Below are 17892 nucleotides of genomic sequence, written 5' to 3' on the forward strand. Positions count from 1 at the left end.
AGACACAGACTTTGAAACAAGCACCAGCTCAAACAGGAAGTCCTGACTTAAAGCGAAGCCAAAGACAAGCTATCAAAGCAGCCGTTAAAGCCTTCAGCCTGCAGTCATTAGTCTGACAGAGAAAACCAGCGTTTGAGTTACGCTCAGAGACGTGACGGCAAAGATGCTGCGTGAGGAAAAGCAATCAAAAGGCTCGTTTATGTGTCAAACGCACATAATTCAGGAGCTGCTGAACAAAGAGGAGGCAGGCAGGCGTGACGGAGGCTGGTGTCTCTGAACTGGGACACCGGCTCCCGATCGTCCCTGCAGACCTTCACGGCAACAGGGAGCAGGAAAGAGAAGCAGGTTAATTAGCTCGATCAGATCAGCAAATTAACAGCAGAGCTCTGATTCAACAGGAGGGCGGCACCTTCACCGTCGACTCGGAGAGCAGACAGGCAGATCGTCATGAAGCGGAGGTCTCAGCAGGAGGCTCGGTGGGGGTTTCAAGGGTATTGTCAGGGTGATGTGACCTTTGACCCCCAGGCCCTTTATTATCCGCTGTGATGGTGGCAATCTGGGATCAATTAATGGCTCTTAAGACTTAAAATGAAACTTTGTGTTTTGGACATTGCTGTTTACTCGTAGGTAACGGGTAGTTAAATCTGTAAAATGAAGTCGAGTGGATGTATGAATTAGCATGAAAGGACTCAAGAAAAGGTAGAAGTACATTTGGCAGTGAAAATACTTTAAAGGTTAGGACACACATCTTTCCCAGGTTTGGTGTGTTTCACAAAAGCGAGACAAAGTCGTTTTCATTGTTCACTGCGTACAAGCTGGTGTGAAACATACCTCGTCTTTTCAGCGGACATGGTCTCCTGTGGGTAAGCAGACGGAGGTTGACGCAGGGTTTGTGGCTGAAAGCAGACAGCAGAGGCCTCTGGAAAACGGACTCTCCTTCACGCTCAGCGAACACCGTCATCATCTCCAGAACTCATCCCTGCAGGTCACTGTGATATTTCTCATGTGTTGTCGTCCTGCAGCAGCCAAAAAACTGCCTGTCCGTCATGAAAACGGGGTCATGTTTGTTAGCGTAGCACCAAGGACACAACAGTGAGGATAGGCCGCTGACGCCCTGCCCCATGTTACGTTGGCTTCACTTTCTCCGTGAACGTTTTACCGTGGGTTTGAAAACTCCCAATAAAACTATCGCTAGCTCACAGCACCAACTCTAAACATCTGCAGACATGCTGGTGTTCAAACAGTTCACAAGAAGAGCTTCTTATTTCTAGCACGCCATCGATTTCGCTAAGATGATGGCTGCCACTGATTCTAGCTGTAGCTAACTAGGTGATTAAGCTAACGAGATGGATGGTTTCTAGGGCCGCTGGGCTAACGCTAGCTGGAATTTAAACTTCCCAAATCCAACAAAGATCAGGACAGAGGACAGAGCCAGGCAATGTTAGCCATGCTTCTCGGCCTTTGAGGCAATGCTAGCACTCCTATGAGTGTTAGCCACACACGCTAACATTTGTAGCTAACATTAGAACAGACAAACACTTTCAATTGAAAAAGACAAAAATATGAAAGTGTCTGTTTAAAGAGCATCCAAAGTCAAACCCTAAGCTTAGTTAAGCTAAGCTCTGGGGGAGGGACTATGCAACAGCCAGTCATGGCCAGTGTGACGACCAGTACGACGTGAGCCAGGCACTGGGCACGCCACCAGTAAGCAGTCTTGATCAGATTTTCCCATTGACTGTCATTCATTTGCTCCTGTGAGCGCCCTCTGCTGTCAACAACATGTCGTGTTTCCTGTCGACACTGCGGAGAGCTGCAGGGCTTCGTCACAGCCCAGCAACCCCCCCCCCCCCCGCCTGGCACGGCACAGCACCGGCAGCAGATCGCCATGGCGACCAGCCCAGACTGCCGGTCACCACAGTGTGAGGTCAGTGTTTCCATGGCGATGGAGCAGATGAACGGTAATCCGTCCTTGTTTTTGCACCGTGCAGACAGGGCGGGCGGGGGGGGGGGGGGGGGTGGAGTCGTGAGCATGTGTTAGCATGTGTGTGTGATCTCTCTGAGGAAAGCTGCAGCTTTACCCCCCCCCCCCCCCCCCCCCCCCCCCCCAGTCGCTCTTAATAGTGAATTTGCCATCACGCACTGCAGATGAAGCAGGAACCGGCGGAAGATTAAAAGGTGCTGATGAAGATGAAGAGGAGCAAAATCCAGGTCACCGCAAACAGGCGGCGTTTCACTGCCGCCGCTGCGCAGTCAGCTGCCGCAGGAAGCTGAGAGAGCTGCGGCAAAGACAGCAGAGGACAGCACGGGAAGGACAGGAAGGACAGTGCTGACAGACACACATGCTGAGGGCAGCCTCTGGTGGTACTTCACCGCGCGCGCGTGTGTGTGTGCATTGTCTTATTTCCTGTGTATATTGAGCATCTGTGCACAGAAATATCAGAGCTGTTATCATCATCAGTCACGAATGAAATAAAAATAAAAGCATCTTTAAGGGGGGGGGGGGGGGGTGTGCTGCTGATGCTGCAGTTCCGACAGCTGCCACTAGATGAAGAGTCATATGTTACCGGGATCATCTTTAATTGATGATGAGATTCATGAGAATATGTCTTGGGGGGCTGCGCGGTGTCTTCACACCACCCCCGGTCCCGTCCCAGCGCCACCAGCGCCACCTGTCATCAAAGAGTCACCTGTCTTAAAATGCTCATTTTAAGCAGCACAAAGTAAAAGTGCTCTTCTTCGTGTCAGTCTGCAGCTCCTCTTCCTCCGTCGCGACGGCTGGAAAAACCCTGCTGAGGATGACGCTGCCGTCATGTGACAGTCGAGCTCGCGGTGAAGCCCCACGCGCAGCTCTGCAGGTTCGTGTGTGAAAACAGGTGAATTGAGAAAAGGTGTTTCAGAACAAACTGCAGCCGCTGCAGATCAACACCAGCAGCACATTCATCATCTCTGACTCCTCTTCTTTCTTTCTTCCCTCCCTCCTCCTCCTCCTCCTCCTCTTCTTTTTCTCTCTGGCATTTTTCAAACGGTGCAGAGGCTCCTGATTGGCTGGCTGACAGGCTTGGTGTGAGGTTTGAGGGGGCGTGGAGCTGCAGCCAATCCGGCGCTCCCTCCGTCTCCCAGCCCCCTCTTTTTTCTTTTTCTTTTTTTTTTTTTAAACCTCCATGAATATTCACCCCCCTGTACCATAACCTCCCCCTCCCTCCTCCCCTCCCTCCTCCCCTCCCCTCCTCCCCTCCCCTCTGAGATTTAAATCTGCTCCTTCCCTCCCCCGCCTCCTCCTTCCTCTTTCTTATGTAGAAGAAGAACAGCAGCCTCTTGCAACATGGAGCTCGCTTTGTGTCACTAACACAATGGACTCCAACAACCCCCACCCTCCCACCTCCTCCCCACCCTCCCACCTCCTCCCTCCCCTCCCCCTGCAGATTTCAGGTTGCAGTGCAGCAGCTCGGCCTAAACTGCAGCCTCTCTGCTCGGGCTATAAATAACTCGGCAGCCATCTTATCTTTTTTGTTGTTGTTGTAACCCTGCGGGGGGGGGGGGGACGACTCTGGGGACAAACATGATGAGGGTCACGTGACCGAAGAAATTAGCCGAAGGCCTCGAATCTTCAGCCTGATAAGTGAGCGGATGATGCAGAGCAGATGTCTTTTGTCATGTTTCTTCGGCGTGAATCGGTTCGTTGTGTGTTTGTGGATTAAAATGATGCATTCAGGGTCTGAGGATGTTGGACTTTGTTCAGATGGTGAAACCCTCAGAGACAAATGGGTCGTCTTCACAGAGAGTTTGACAAATCACAGGACGAGAAGCTCGGTTTCAGATAATAAAATGAACCACGGCTGAATTCCATTTAGCTGCTTCAGTCTGACTGCTGTGACTGTCATGGCTCACGAGGACACTCGAATAGAACACAGCCATCGTCAAAGCAGCGATTATCAATACTTTAAGTGACACTGATCAAGAATGAATCTACTTCTGTTGTACAGAGTTCTCCTAAACTGACTCGTCCAGCTGAAGGTGAGACCGTCCTCCTCCAGGGCGACCACCTGTAGAGGTGTCAGAACTGTTGAATTCATATCACCAGAGAACTGCTGCTGACTGTAGCTGCCATTAGCCAGTTAGCTCAGTTAGCTGTGCAGCTAACGCTCATGTTAGGGACTTCAGGGACGACAAAGACACGGCAGGTTCGGGTGAGGTGTGAAGCCGGAGACGACCGCGAGGCATCACCTCGGGTGGCCTGAGCGGGGGTCACATCGGGGTCAGTACCAGGTGCCAGCAGCCAAACCCAGCAGGAAAACCACTTGTCCTTGTTGTCCAGTCTGCCTCCAGTCCACCACAGCTGTTGGACTGGAGGCAGACTGGACGACACAGGGACTCACCATCACCTCTTGAGGTACAAAGTGGTCTTAGGAGACAGGACTTCCTGTCTGACAGGAGGCAGCACATGAGGCTGGGGTAACACCTCTGACTCCACGACCATCAGAACTGAACCCCCCCCCCCAGCACTTCAGCTGAAGTTCATGCTGCCAAAGTCCGGGATGGTGCACTTCTACTCCGCCATCTCCGCATCCATCCTCACCTCCTCCCCACCATCTGGTAGGCTGCTGCCCTGCCAAGGACGAGGGCAGACTGCAGCGCATCGTCCGCTGTGCCGAGGACGTGATTGGCTGCAGTGTGCCATCCCTCCAGGACCTGCACTCCTCCAGGACCCTGAGGCGAGCAGCGAAGACTGTGGCCAACCCCTCCCACCCTGACATCAACTTTGTGAGACATTCGTCTCCGGTGGGCGGCTGCAGTACATAGTTCATAGTACTTGTACATAGCTTTTATAGTTTTCGTACTCTGTGGTTAACGTTCTGTTGTGCGTTGCAGTGGCTGACTTGCAGTACTTCCTGTGTTTTTGCTGAACGCTCCCCGCTCCCGGCCTCCACATCGCCGTGCAGACGGACGGACTGATGGACTGATGGAGCTGCCGTCCCTCTGTCTGAAGGCTGCGATGGCGTCTATGAACCCAAACACCTTTTGTTCCACTTGATGTTCTTCTGTCGTCCTTAAAGGCTTTTGTATTTAAATATTAAATATTCTCTTCTTCATCACCTTTGCCCTCTCTCCACTTTGCCATCTTGTCATGTTTGTTTTTGTCGCTCATTAAAAGGAAGTGATGTCAGTTTAAACAGATGGTGGACGAGGGCTGGAGGTCTGGCATAAAGACGTCTTATTGGATGGTTTAACTACAATCAAACACTTCACTGATCCCTGAGGGGAAACTGTTTATTAAATAAATCAGAGGTTGGTGGTGTGAATATTCGTGACGTGCTGTGTGTGTGTGTTGGCTTTAGAGGGAGGGAACAGTCTGCAGGTGAGCTCACGTGCTGTCGTAACACACCTGGAACATCATTCATCTACACGCATGTGTTTCTGCAGACCGGCCGTCACAGAGCGAACACACTGAACGACTTGTGCACAAAGTTTAGAGCCACGCTGGAAAAGTTCTTTTCATGAAGGTGAGAGTGAATATTCGAAAGTAAAACAATTAAAAAATGAGCGTGTTCACTTTTCTGTGCAGAAAATCTCCACGTGAAAAAGGATTTTCATCAGAGATCAACATCTCATGAAGATGATCTTCTGGTTTGGAGAGGTCTTATCAATCAATCAATCAATCAATCAATCAATCCGCCCGTCAGATTGCAGGCGGGGCTTCAGGACTGACGCTGCAGCAGGAAACAGGTAAACCCTGACTTGAATAAGGAGCCGTGTAAGAACAGCTGATCGTGGCTGTGCGCAGACTCACGTTATAAACTAACCGCTCTCCAGGACGGACGCCGAGGTCACGTCCTTCATTTCCTCTGAGAGCTCGACTATTTTTAGAGACCTGAGGACGAGTTTATGTCCGACAACAGATCCACACACACAGCGCACTTTTTAAGATCTGATCCATCAGTTCACATCACAGCATAAATGAGCTCTGCAGGCACATTTCCATGTGAATTTATTGGGTGAATTTTGCTTTAAGTGACATCAGGATGAAGGATTTGGCCCTCTGACGAGACAAAGATAAGAAACTTCAGGTGTTTGTTCAGCGTAAATTTAATTAGTGCTTAAACGTTGAGGAGCAGACGGGCGTCTGAACCCAGAGTCACACAAACACAGAACATACGAGCTTTCATTTACACTGACGGCGACAAACAGAGCGTGTCGGCTCGCTGGCGGCCGCGCTGCACGAGGCCGCTCCACAGAAATACTCGCCGGTATTAACGGCCGTGACTCGACAATGCTCGTGTTCAGTTTGAGGCTGAGCAGAGGCTTTGCTCTCACGGAAGTGTTGCAAAACACAAAAGCCGCTGGAGGAGCGAGTCGGAGCAGCGTCGACCTGCTGACCTTCAGCTCCGTCTCAGAGGATTTCTGTGGTACCAGACGGCGGTGGAGTCGTCAGCTGCTCCTCCAGGTTAAACCCTCCCTCAGACCAGGACACACGTCCTTCATCACGCAAAGCGTCAGCTCACCCAAATCAAAGACATTCTCTGACGTCGAGCGTGATCTGAGTGCGAGGCTGCGGCGCGTCAGTGGAACGCACTGCAGCTTTTCACTGTAAGGTTTAAGCTCCACAAAGCAAACTCTAGACTTCAAGCAGCTACAACGAAGCACAAACGCAGATAATCGATTGACGCTGAACCTGCGACAGGCTTCATTTCTGACGTTTATTCGGCCAAACAAGGAGAAAATAATCAAGGCAATAATGAGAAGATTAACGTGCAGCTTTCTGGATGCGTGAAGGACATTTCAGGATCAACGTCAGTGATGAAGCTGAGACTCAGACCACAGTTCAAGAAAGAAGGCTTCATCACGGAGAGGAGGATTCAGGCCATATTACAGAACGTTCCGACTCTGTGTCTTCATTCCTCCCTCAAACAGCAGAGGTGGACGCGACAGACTTCCTCTGCTGCTGTTTGGAGAGCTGACGCTTTAAAGGATTCCCGCTGCTGAAAGTCGAATTCTTCACATTCATTCACAGGACGTATTTCACTTTATTTTTACTTTAACTCTTTATTTTAAGTCGGGCGTTGGTGTGAGCAGCTGAAAAAGTCTCAGCGGGGACAAAATGACTTGTTCATCAGTGCTTCAGCTTGTTTCAGGAACAAACTGGACTGATGAGCACAAGCCATCTTTCCAGCTGAAGACTGACTGAGGAGGAAACTCCTCGACTCTCAGACGGAGCGAAGGGACTCGCAGGCAAACCTGCAGCAAACTGAAAACCTGACGCCGAGTCACGGCGGCCGAGAGGGGAGAAATGAGTGAGGAAGAGGAGCTCTTTGTGTAGAAATGGACCAGGAGGAATGATGACAAACCGTCAGGGAGGCGTCGTCTTACTTCAGCAGCAAACTGAAAGAAACAGAGCAAACGTCACAACCCGTCAGCGACAGTGAGCCCCCACGTTTAGCCTAGCTTAGCACAAAGACTGGAGGCAGGGGGAAACTGCTAGCCTAGCTCTTTAAACAACCCCAACCTGGGCTAAAACTTTGGCCTCGTCATCGTCATTACTTAGAAGAACTACAAATGTACTGCAGTAATTCAGAGGAGTGAAGGTCCAAGTACACAAAAATCAGTTTGACTGGACAAAAGACGCTAAACTTCCTCTTTCTCACATATTTAAGGAACACTTGCTGTTTTTACACGTGACAGTACAGTGAGCATCGCCTGGAGTCATTCTAGACAAAACGACTAATCCACAAAATCACTCCTGATCAGCCTAATCAATCAGGAAAATAATGATCTGTTGCAGGTGAAATGGATGAAAACTGTGTGGACTCACTCGAAGTTGCTTTTATCCTGCAGGTTGAGCACCAGGCTGTCAGCGCTCAGGTACACTTTGTTTTGGGACTGCGCCACCTGCAGGTCACACACACACACACACACACACACACACACACACACACACACACACACACACACACACACACACACACACACAGTGAGCAGGATCACAGGTGGAGGGTTTCTCAGGCCTGACGAGCTGCTGCTGCTGCCGCTGAGCACAATGGGAACATTGTCGGAGGCTCAACACTGAGCTGATTCACAGCGCGGCGAACCGTCCGTACAGGAAACACACGCCACCGCCGGAGCGCCGCGTCCACATGACGTGACTGTAATCTGCAGGCCGAGAGTGCCGTGAGCTCACGCTGAGAGGTCGAGCCGCTAAAAGGGCGCTCAGACCGTTAACGAGTGATCTAATGGCTGAACTCAGCAGACGCAGAGGCTGCACTGACCACGGTTCAGGATAAGACGTCAGGAACAGCCCTGTCAGAGCGCCCTGCGGAGGAAGCCAGCGGTTAGCGTCATAAACACACGCGTTGGACAGAGGGTCTTCATGCTTCATATCTTAACCCCTAACCATCTCACAGCTTTATCACATCGCGTGTTAACGTGGTTTACAAAAACATCGTTAGCTTCAGCGCTAATGTTCTATAACCCACCGATGAGGTGTTTATACGGATTAAATAAAGTAGATAGAAAATGAACTCCGTCCTGATTTGAGCCTCCAGGTTTTCTTATCTTACTCTGTTTTATAGTGATGTTTGAGAAAATGAGCGTGCTGACACACTGAAATCACCTGAACAGAAAAAGCAGGGATGAAGCCGATGAGGACGCCCACTTTGAAAGCTGCAGCTCCTGCGGATCATCAGACGCTGTCTGCAGCTGTTTCTGATCATATTTTAGGATGTGAGTGTGTTCCACTGCAGCTTTACACACAATGAAATGAAATCCATAAAACACGTCAACTTTGAAGGCCTGAACAAAATAACTGTAAATACTCATAGACGAGGAGCTGCAGGTTCGTTTCTGTCACTTCTGTCTAATTCAAGCTCAGCTGGCGCCACCTGGTGGCCTCACCAGCCGCTTCACTGCACCTGTGGTTATCAAACTGGGGCTCCGGACCCATCAGGGGCCACTGGATGAGGACACTGATGCTGGAGTGAAATAACAGATATTCCACCGTTAGAGGCTGCTCCTCTCAGAGGAGACTGACATCGTTCGGGACAGGTTTGTCCTGAGCAGCGTTCAGGCGTCCAAACGAGCCCTGAAGCAGCTTTTTCTTGCTGCAGTCGCTCCTCCTGCTCACTCGTCTTCTCTGCCCAGCATGTGTTCAGTGGGAGTGATGGGACAGAGCCCACAGCCGTCTGGTTCACTCCAAACTGATCTGAAGTCAGGCTCAGGCCGAGCCACAGTGACGGTTTATAGCATCGAACTCTGAACTGAAGCTGTCGCTGTGGAAGAAATCCACCAGATCTGTCCAACTCAGACAGACGAAGCCTCAAGATACCTCCAGAGAAACGTTTTAGTACGTTTAGCACAGACGAGGCCCTCAGATGGTTTCCTCACATTGAGAAATGACGAAGGACTTGATCTTTTATCGGCTCTATAAACCAGAGGGACGACTACAGCAAGAAGAACCTGTTTAATGTCCCGACCGGCACCTGAACGCCGGCCGGATCATGTGACCGGCACCTTGTGTACGAGATGCTCTACAGAAACAGAAAACACAGTTTACCTTCGGCGAGTTACAACGTTTTTCACCTAAAGCTTTTCAGCCGCTGACGACGTCTGTCGAGCTGACTGACTGCTTCAGACGTTCGTGCCCCCCTCAGGCTGACCTGTCACACCTTCACTGATCCCTGACTTTTCATCTAGCGCCATCATCAGGTCAACACCTAACATCAGCAGACTAAGGCGCGCGTTAGCCCGCTGATGTTAGCGTTTAGCTGAGGCTGCAGGCTCAGTCTGGTTTGTGGATCAGGACTCTGGAGGTGGACCTGCTGGGCCTTACTTCAGATGGTCTGCTGATGTCTGGCTTTAAAAGGATGAACTCTACTTTCACTCATGATGACTGAGCGTGTCGTATGCTGCTGCTCAGCGACCTGGACCTGCTCATGTCCACATTTTCCTTTCAACCTTTCAGAGCGGCGTTTCTTACCGTCTTGGCGATGTTCTGCGCCGCCCGGATCTTTCGGAGTTTCAGGTAGCCCGGGTTCTTCGTCACGGCCTCGCCCAGCTGCCACACACATATTTGAACTGTTAGTGTATTCACAGGAGAACAGTGTTACACGTCTAACAAAAGCCGACCCGAGGCTGACGGCAGCAGGCTGAGCCGGTCTCTCCGAGCACACAAACACTGATCACCGCGAGGATCAAAGCTGCAGGCGGCCTCACCTTTAATATTCTCACGCATGCTGAGGGGCAGAAAATAATTACTGCATATTTGGATGAAGTGTTTGTTTAAGTGTTTCTGCATAATGATGAGGGCAGCTCGAGTCTGAACAGAGCAGGAATTCATCTGAGGTCTGGAGCTGGTTCTCAGCTAAATAACTCAGTTAAATGAGTTTAACACAGTTAGGGATTAACGACAGGCTCTGCTGCTGGACAGACTCTGCAGACGTCCTCAGATCTGAGCCGAACTGTCCTCGTACCTTTCCACGTTTCACACACTGAGGAAGAGAAGCTGCAGCGTGCTGGATGATCGGAGGCGTGAATACCTTCTGTTCAAACACCCCGAGGACACAAACGACGGCAGAAACAAGCAGGCCGTCGCCTTCTGGAAGCACAGCTGCTCACCGCAGACTTCAGGCGCCGCCGTTTGTTTATTAACTGAAACCGTGTTGAAGTGCAGAGCTTCACTTCTCCAGCTTTCAGTCTGGATCAGCATCTGATGGCGTCGTCATCCTCATCCTCAGCACATTAATCAGTTCAGGTTTGCTCTGAATGTCAAACAGTAACCTGAACACAGAGCATGTCTCCTTCTTTGTCTCTTGTGGGACACGACATTAGAGCTGCATGTGAACAGACGTCCGAGTATTCAAGCCAACTGACCTTCAAGTCAACGCATCTAGCAAGCTAAGCTAAGCTAAGCTAAGCTAAGCTAAGCTAAGCTAAGCTAACTAGCATCGACCTCCTGAGCGGAGGCTACAGGACGTCTTCTGGAAAGCAACCACAGATTTCTCTTCGTCCACATCGAATGAGAAAATCTGACTCATACAAGTCCAAAACAAGCTGTTCACACGCGGTGGTGGAAGTAACCGAGTACGTTTAGGTACACACAAGCACTGCACTTAAGCACAACTTGAGGTATTTTTACTTTGCTTAGGTATTTAAAGTTTCTGCTGCTTTACACTGTGTACTTATACTAAACTTCAGAGGGAAATGACAAACACAAAGCTGTGCTGCAGGTTAACTGTCCAACAGCACATGATGTCATTAAAACGAGCTCCATGTCCACCAGCTGCACCACCAACACACCGCTACGCTAACACTTTAGGGACATGTTGCAGGTAATACTCATTCACAAGTGAAACCGTGAATGCACAACACGACTGTATCAGTACTTTTACTTGAGTAAAGATCTGAGTACTCTGTCTGCGCTGGCTACTGGACGCTCGGCGTGGACGCTCGGCGTGGACGCTCGGCGTGGACGCTCGGCGTGGACGCTCGGCGTGGACGCTCGGCGTGGACGCTCGGACCACCCCACGTCCCGCACGCTGACAGAGGACATTATAAACTCAGCTCACCATCTTGGCAGCCTGAGCTTCTCCTTCAGCCTGGATGATCTTCTGTCTCTGGTCCTGTTTGGCTTTTTCCACGTAGAACTGAGCTCGCTGCGCCTCCTGCTGGGCTGGAGAGGAACACACACACACACACACACACACACACACACACACACACACACACACACACACACACACACACACACACACACACACACACACACACACACACACACACACACACACACACACACACACACAGTCACTTTAGGCCTCTGACGGACGCTTTACAGAACGACGTGGCCCGGAGGTCTGATGACTTCCTGCGTTCCTCACCGACTTGCTTGGCCTCCACGGCGGCGGTGTACTCTCGGCTGAAGCTCAGCTCGGTGATGGCCACGTCGTCCAGGATGATGTTGAAGTCTTTCGCCCGCTCAAACAGCTCTCTGCGGATCAGCAGGGACACCTGGAGCGGGACGACAGCGGGACGTCACTCCCTCGTCTGAGGCATGCTCAGGGCTGAACCACATCTGTTCACACTTCACTGATTAACTCGCTCTGGGTTTTAAAACGTCTGCAGTGCTGCTGGACTGTACTGGAGCTGTTTCTGTTATTCTGTGCCGGGGTGGCCAAAATAACAGAAACACCTCTGAGTAATGTGCAACCTGTACTCATGACAGCGTCAGAGAGAGATGCTAGAAGGAAACATCGCTGAAAGATGCAGAGGACGCAAACACGCCGTAAGTTTCTGCATGTTGTGTCCACTTTATTAGGTACACCTGTACAATCTGAAGTCGACTTTTTCTACACCAGCACTGTTCAGCATGGTGACTACTCGAGTTTACGTTTTAGAGTCCAGGTCACAGAATTTCAGCATTTTGAATGTGATTTCCTCAAATTCTACATATTTATTAATACTGATGCAGTATTAAAGACACACTCAGTGTCCACTTCACTCAGTGAACGTGTTCAATCTGAGGTTCAGTCTGCTGGTGCTGGTTTTCCTGCTTTAGAACGACCTCAAAGCTAAAACACTCGACTGCATCACATTCACTGGTGTTTCTATTATTCTGGCCACCTCTGAATATGACACAGTGCAGTACAACCTCTCCTGACAGCGCCAACAGAGAGCGACCAGTACGAGCTTCATAAAGGTGGATGCTGCTGCAGAGCTGTGGTGGATTGTGGAGGTGTACCTCATAACGTGGCCACTGAGCGTAAACAGTGTTTTCTGGGACAGTCGTGGGAGCGTTCGGTACCTGTGCTCTCTGCGTGATGAGCTGCGAAGCGTTGAACTTTGCCACCACGCTCTTCAGCACCTCGTTGACGATGGACGGCAGGACGCGCTCGTCGTAGTCCTGTCCCAGCTGCTGGTAGAGGACGGGCAGGTTGGACGCCAGCGGTCGGGACAGAACTCGCAGCGCGATGTTCACCATCTGAAGGTCTGAGCAACGAAAAGTCAGAATGAGAGCTGAAAACAACATGAGCTGATACTCCAAACACTTCATCTGGACCTGCTTTACAGAACAGAGACGTGGGCGAGCTCTTCAGCGCCCTCTGGTGGACAAACTCTGCCATGGAGGCTGTAAATTAAAGTCATCTGCTCAGCCTCAACCAATCTATTCTGCATAATGAGTACTTTTACTTCACTTTTGTACTGAAGTGTCATGTTGGATGCAGGACTTGCTTGTAACAGTATCTGTACACTGTGGTATTTCTACTACAGTAGCAGATCTGAGTACTTCTACCACTGGTGCGAGTTAGCAGAACGTATCAGCTGAATGAAAACACAGCGTGCGGCCGGCTGAACGTTTCCATCAGGACGTTTGTCTGACCTTTGCTTCCAGTGAGGGACGAGATCTTCCTGGGTCTGGCTCTGATGTCGTAGATGATGGGATACTGGAACCAGGGTATCCTGAAGACAAGGACAAGGACACAGTGTGTTCATGAGAACGACTCCTCAGGCCAGCGAGGACGCCGCGTCCACGGGAGCTTCTACTCTCTCCTCGCCGTTTGTTTTCGCCTGTAATGAACATGCTCTCCTTTAAATTTTCCTTTTTTGTCTCACAGCTGAAGAGAGAGATCCAGCTCTGAAAGAACTCGTTCAGTCAGTGATAAAACTACGATGCAGCTGATCGACCTGCACACAGACGTGTCATATGATGAACGACGCGTCGACAGAGAAACGCTCATTTCATTTTATTCTCTACTGTGGAGCAGGTGGGACGCTCCACCGCAACAGAGTGACGCTGAGACAGACGAGGACATTCTGAACGGAAGGACTCCGACCGGCTGAGACAGACGAGGCGCTGCTGCGTCCATGAACGCTCAGTTTTAGGACACAGACCAGAAACTTCTCATATAAATAACCCAGAACTCAAAACAGTTCACAGCCCGATCTGCAAAACTCAAAACACCCAGGTTTTTTCTTCTGATTGTCAAACCTTTATTTAACCAGGTAGTGAAGAAAATCTCTTGAACAGTTACAGATAACAGCTGGTGTTCCTGACTGCCAATCTAAATGTGTCCCAGTGCATCAGCTCGGGAAAACATGGCCGCCTCTCTCTGACCTTCACATCAGCACAGTTTAAAGGAGACGGGAGGGGGAGGAGGAGCAGGAGGAGGAGGAGGAGAAGCAGGAGGGGGAGGGGGAGGAGGAGGAGGAGGAGCAGGAGGGGGAGGGGGAGGAGGAGGAGGAGGAGGAGGAGGAGGAGCAGGAGGGGGAGGGGGAGGAGGAGGAGGGGGAGGAGGAGGAGGAGGAGCAGGAGGAGGAGGAGGAGGAGTCGGAGGAGGAGGAGGAGGAGGAGGAGTCGGAGGAGGAGGAGGAGTCGGAGGAGGCTCGTACAGCATCCTCACAGACAAACACAAATCAGCTGAATGGAAAGTTGTTGCGGCGCGTTTCACAACACGAACACGGCAGGAAGCAGAAGCTGATGAACAGGTGTTCTGCTTCCTGTGACGTCAGGTGTGTTTACATCAGTGAACTCGGGCTGATGGATCTTCGTGAGCTGAGCGACTGTCCAGTAAATGATGCTGGACTGCAGCATCACTCCCAGCTGCTCGTACCTTGTTCCAGTTCTGGGTGTTGTCAGTTACCTGGAGGTTAGCGTCACCTGTGCTGTGTGCAGGATTTAACGTACTCTCTAGAGTCCGGTGGATCATCAACATGCGTGCCATCCTGGCGAAGGTCCTACCTGAAGTGGAGTCCCTCAGCCAGGACCGTGTCCATCTGCATCCCCCCGATCCTGTTGAAGATGATCGCTCTCTGACCGCCTTCAACTGGAGGACACACAAACGCTCACATCAGACCGAGTCCGACAGACAGAAGTGTTGAATGATCAGAACGAAAATCAGCCTGAGTTCAACGGATTGGTTTGTTTCCAGGTTTCATTTGGATCAGACAGCAGCACAGTTTCTACGACGACCTAAAAACAAATAACACTCTATGATTCCTCCAAAATAAGAGCATTTATTATCTATCTTCACACTCTGACGTTCAGGAGCGTCTTTAAATGATTCCATAAACTTAATATCAATGGTCTTTGGAAATAACAACCTGCAATCAGCTGTTTCCTACTGACATGAATCAGCTGTCTGCACGTCTCTACTGTCCAGCGTTTTGTCTTCTTTCTCACTGCATGTCTTTTTCTCATGATGAAAAGTGGACATTACTTTCTGTTTCTTATTTAACTAAAAAAAAAAAAAAGCTGAAAATGTAAAAATGAGACACACTCTCCTTGTTATCTTCTTTTTTCCATTAAATTTGCTTTTCCTGGCTCACCTTCATTCCTTCCTTCCTCTTTTCCCTCTCCTGTCCCCTTCTTCCCTCCTCTACGTCCTCCTTTTCTATCCTACTCACCCTCCTCACCTCCTGTCTTACCTAAAGACATCAGCAGCGACAGTAAAGGTCACGGCAGCTGAGTCACTACACAAACTGGATAATCTCTCGTCGGTAAAATAAATCATATTGTGACATCGCAGCAGTTAAAGTGAAGTTTAGAGAGAAGAAAGTCAACACATCAGTCAGGATCCGTCCTTCCTCGTGTCCTCTGTCCTCTGCAGAGGTGATTCTCTGCCTGGAGGTAACGTTGAGACGAGGACTGCTTTGTCTCAGCCAGCAAACTTTACAAGAATTTACCGAATGTGAGCAGCTCAACGACATACAGACAGCTTTTGTCTTAGCTTGTCTGTAACAACTCGCTACTAGCCGAGCTAGCATGCTAACAGCGCTGGCAGATGACAGGCCGCAGACTCACTGAAGTACGACTTTTCCACATGTTTGCATGTTCGTGCTCGTTGAACAGGTGCACTGATGTCGTCTCTTCGCTCTCTGAAATGAGCTGGAGGAGCTCGGCCCGACACAGAGAGCAGAGGAGATGCTGCAGCACGCTCACACCATTTTACAGCGAAACATGAAGAAGTACAGACTTCTAAGTACTATTTTAATAATTCAGTTTGTTTAATACCAGGTTTCGCTGCCTCATACATTCTGCAAACTACACAATAACAAACTGTAAATATCAAAGTGATTTCAGTCGTTTTCTAGAAGACTCACTTTTGGTCCTGACTGTATACGCTCATCACTAAACAGCCAAATTCAACCGTTCCAAACAGCCGATGTGTACATCGTGTACGTATAAATGAAAAAACGGATATTAGAGTACCTGTGTACGTTGCCTCCTTCACTCCATAAGCCAGAGCTCCAGCACCGATCAGCAGTTTGACACCGATGCCTGCGCCCCGAGGTCCTGACGACATCCTGCCTGCTATCTGCCGCAGCTGCTGCAGGAAACCCTGAAACACAAACAACACGGTTTCAGACGAGCAAAGCAGCTCTTGAACAGGTTACAAACCAAACATCACAACACACAGTGGGCTGATTTTAAGGTAAATACCAGTGTGATTCCGTTTCAAATGGAGTTCTTACTGGACACTGGTGACCTTCGTACTGGGAGGCTGACCCTGTTTAACACCTCCCAACAATTTTACTAACTAACTACAAACTCATCCCCACATGTGCAGAGGACCTGCCAAACTCCATTCAAAAGTCCGTGGTTTCAGTGTTTGCCAGCACAAGCAAATGATGGCAGTTAACGTTAGTCAGCAGCGATGGCCTTTTCTTATTTCGTGAGCTCTATTCTGCAATTTGTCTGCGACATAACCTACAGAATATAAAGAATAGACCAACATTTCTATTTGCTTGCTTGTAGTGTCTTCGGATGTCAACCGCCGTGTGAATAGCCTGAATAACATTAGTGGATTAAGACGCAGCTAGTTCGATTATCCTCCTGATTTTTGAGTTTTTTGTACAATTTTAAACTGCTCGATGTATTGTATGTAGATACACATATGCCGAATTGAAGAGGACATTCTACAAACGTCTACAGAGTCTTAAAGCATTATTTCACAATGCGTGTTCATATGCCGATAAGTGGGCCACATTAATGAGCTGGATTTTTAGACGGACACTGGGATCCCTGCTACCTGACGGAACGAAACTCCGAGACGACCTTACATATTCCTGCAAGACTGTTCATGAAATGTGAGCCAACCAACACTAATTATCTTTAACACATCCCCCATCTTTAGTATCAATCTTCATCTTTGACTTGAAGCTTTCTGAATCCAGTTTAAATAACATCATTTTAACTGTAAGCTAGCTTACATCAGCTCGACTCACGTGTGTGTAGCTAACTGCTGTTTTAAACACGCTAATGTCGCGAGCCGGCGTACAAAGAGCGGGAAGCAGCAGATCCGTTTAACCGAACTGAGTGCAGAAATGTGACATATATTCACTTAATACACAATTAAAAGCTAAAAAATCACTTACACCGGGCTCTTTATTCGCCATGCTCGTCCTTTCCGTCTAGTAGAATACCAAGTGAAGAAGAGTACCAAGGTCAGGCGTGATGACGCACTTCCGTGTGTGCGGGGAAACATGGGAAATGTAGGATTTTAGGTATGAACCCCTTTATGCTACACATACATTTAACGTAGGCCTGTGTACAAATAATAAATTAGAACGGAAATACAAATAAAACAATATACACACATGCTGACATAGATACAATATAGAGCTTCTGTACACACGTACACACTCAGAAAGTATGAGCAGCATGACTCTTCTTTCCCTTGCCTCCTCCTTTCCTTGAATGTGCCTCCTCCTTCCTATAACTTACCTTCCTGACCTCTTGGTTTCCTAAATCTTACCCTTCTTTTCCTTCCGGCTCTTCCTTTCTTTTTACTTCCTCTCTTCGGAAGAGACTCTTCCCCATCTCCTCTTTTCATTCCCTTCCACTTTCCTTGTTTTTACTTACTTCCTCCTTTCCTCTCACTTCTTTTAATTAAACTGTGCTTCTTT

General features: G+C 49.4%; 1 protein-coding gene across 1 annotated transcript; it reads right to left on the reverse strand.

Annotated features, from left to right (window-relative positions):
- Window positions 1–5251: 5251 nt before the first annotated feature.
- On the reverse strand, window positions 5252–17430 carry LOC139339325 (prohibitin-2-like). Its single transcript, XM_070974881.1, has 10 exons — window positions 17362–17430; window positions 16196–16325; window positions 14726–14810; window positions 13367–13446; window positions 12791–12975; window positions 11868–11997; window positions 11556–11659; window positions 9968–10045; window positions 7808–7884; window positions 5252–7377 (listed from the first exon to the last, which is right to left on the reverse strand). The coding sequence occupies exons 1-10, from the start codon at window positions 17380–17382 to the stop codon at window positions 7362–7364; spliced, it is 906 nt and encodes a 301-aa protein (XP_070830982.1). The 5' UTR covers window positions 17383–17430; the 3' UTR covers window positions 5252–7361.
- Between the last annotated feature and the right edge of the window lie 462 nt (window positions 17431–17892).

The sequence above is a fragment of the Chaetodon trifascialis genome, chromosome 11, assembly GCF_039877785.1.
Source record: "Chaetodon trifascialis isolate fChaTrf1 chromosome 11, fChaTrf1.hap1, whole genome shotgun sequence".
NCBI lineage: Eukaryota > Metazoa > Chordata > Actinopteri > Chaetodontiformes > Chaetodontidae > Chaetodon > Chaetodon trifascialis.

Coding starts and splice junctions, on each gene's coding strand:
- LOC139339325 (XM_070974881.1), bottom strand. CDS start 17,382: ATGGCGAATAAAGAGCCCGGT. Junction 16,326..17,361: donor TGGCGAATAAAGAGCCCGGT/GTAAGTGATTTT, acceptor TTTGTGTTTCAG/GGTTTCCTGCAGCAGCTGCG. Junction 13,447..14,725: donor GCTGAGGGACTCCACTTCAG/GTAGGACCTTCG, acceptor CCTTGTCTTCAG/GATACCCTGGTTCCAGTATC.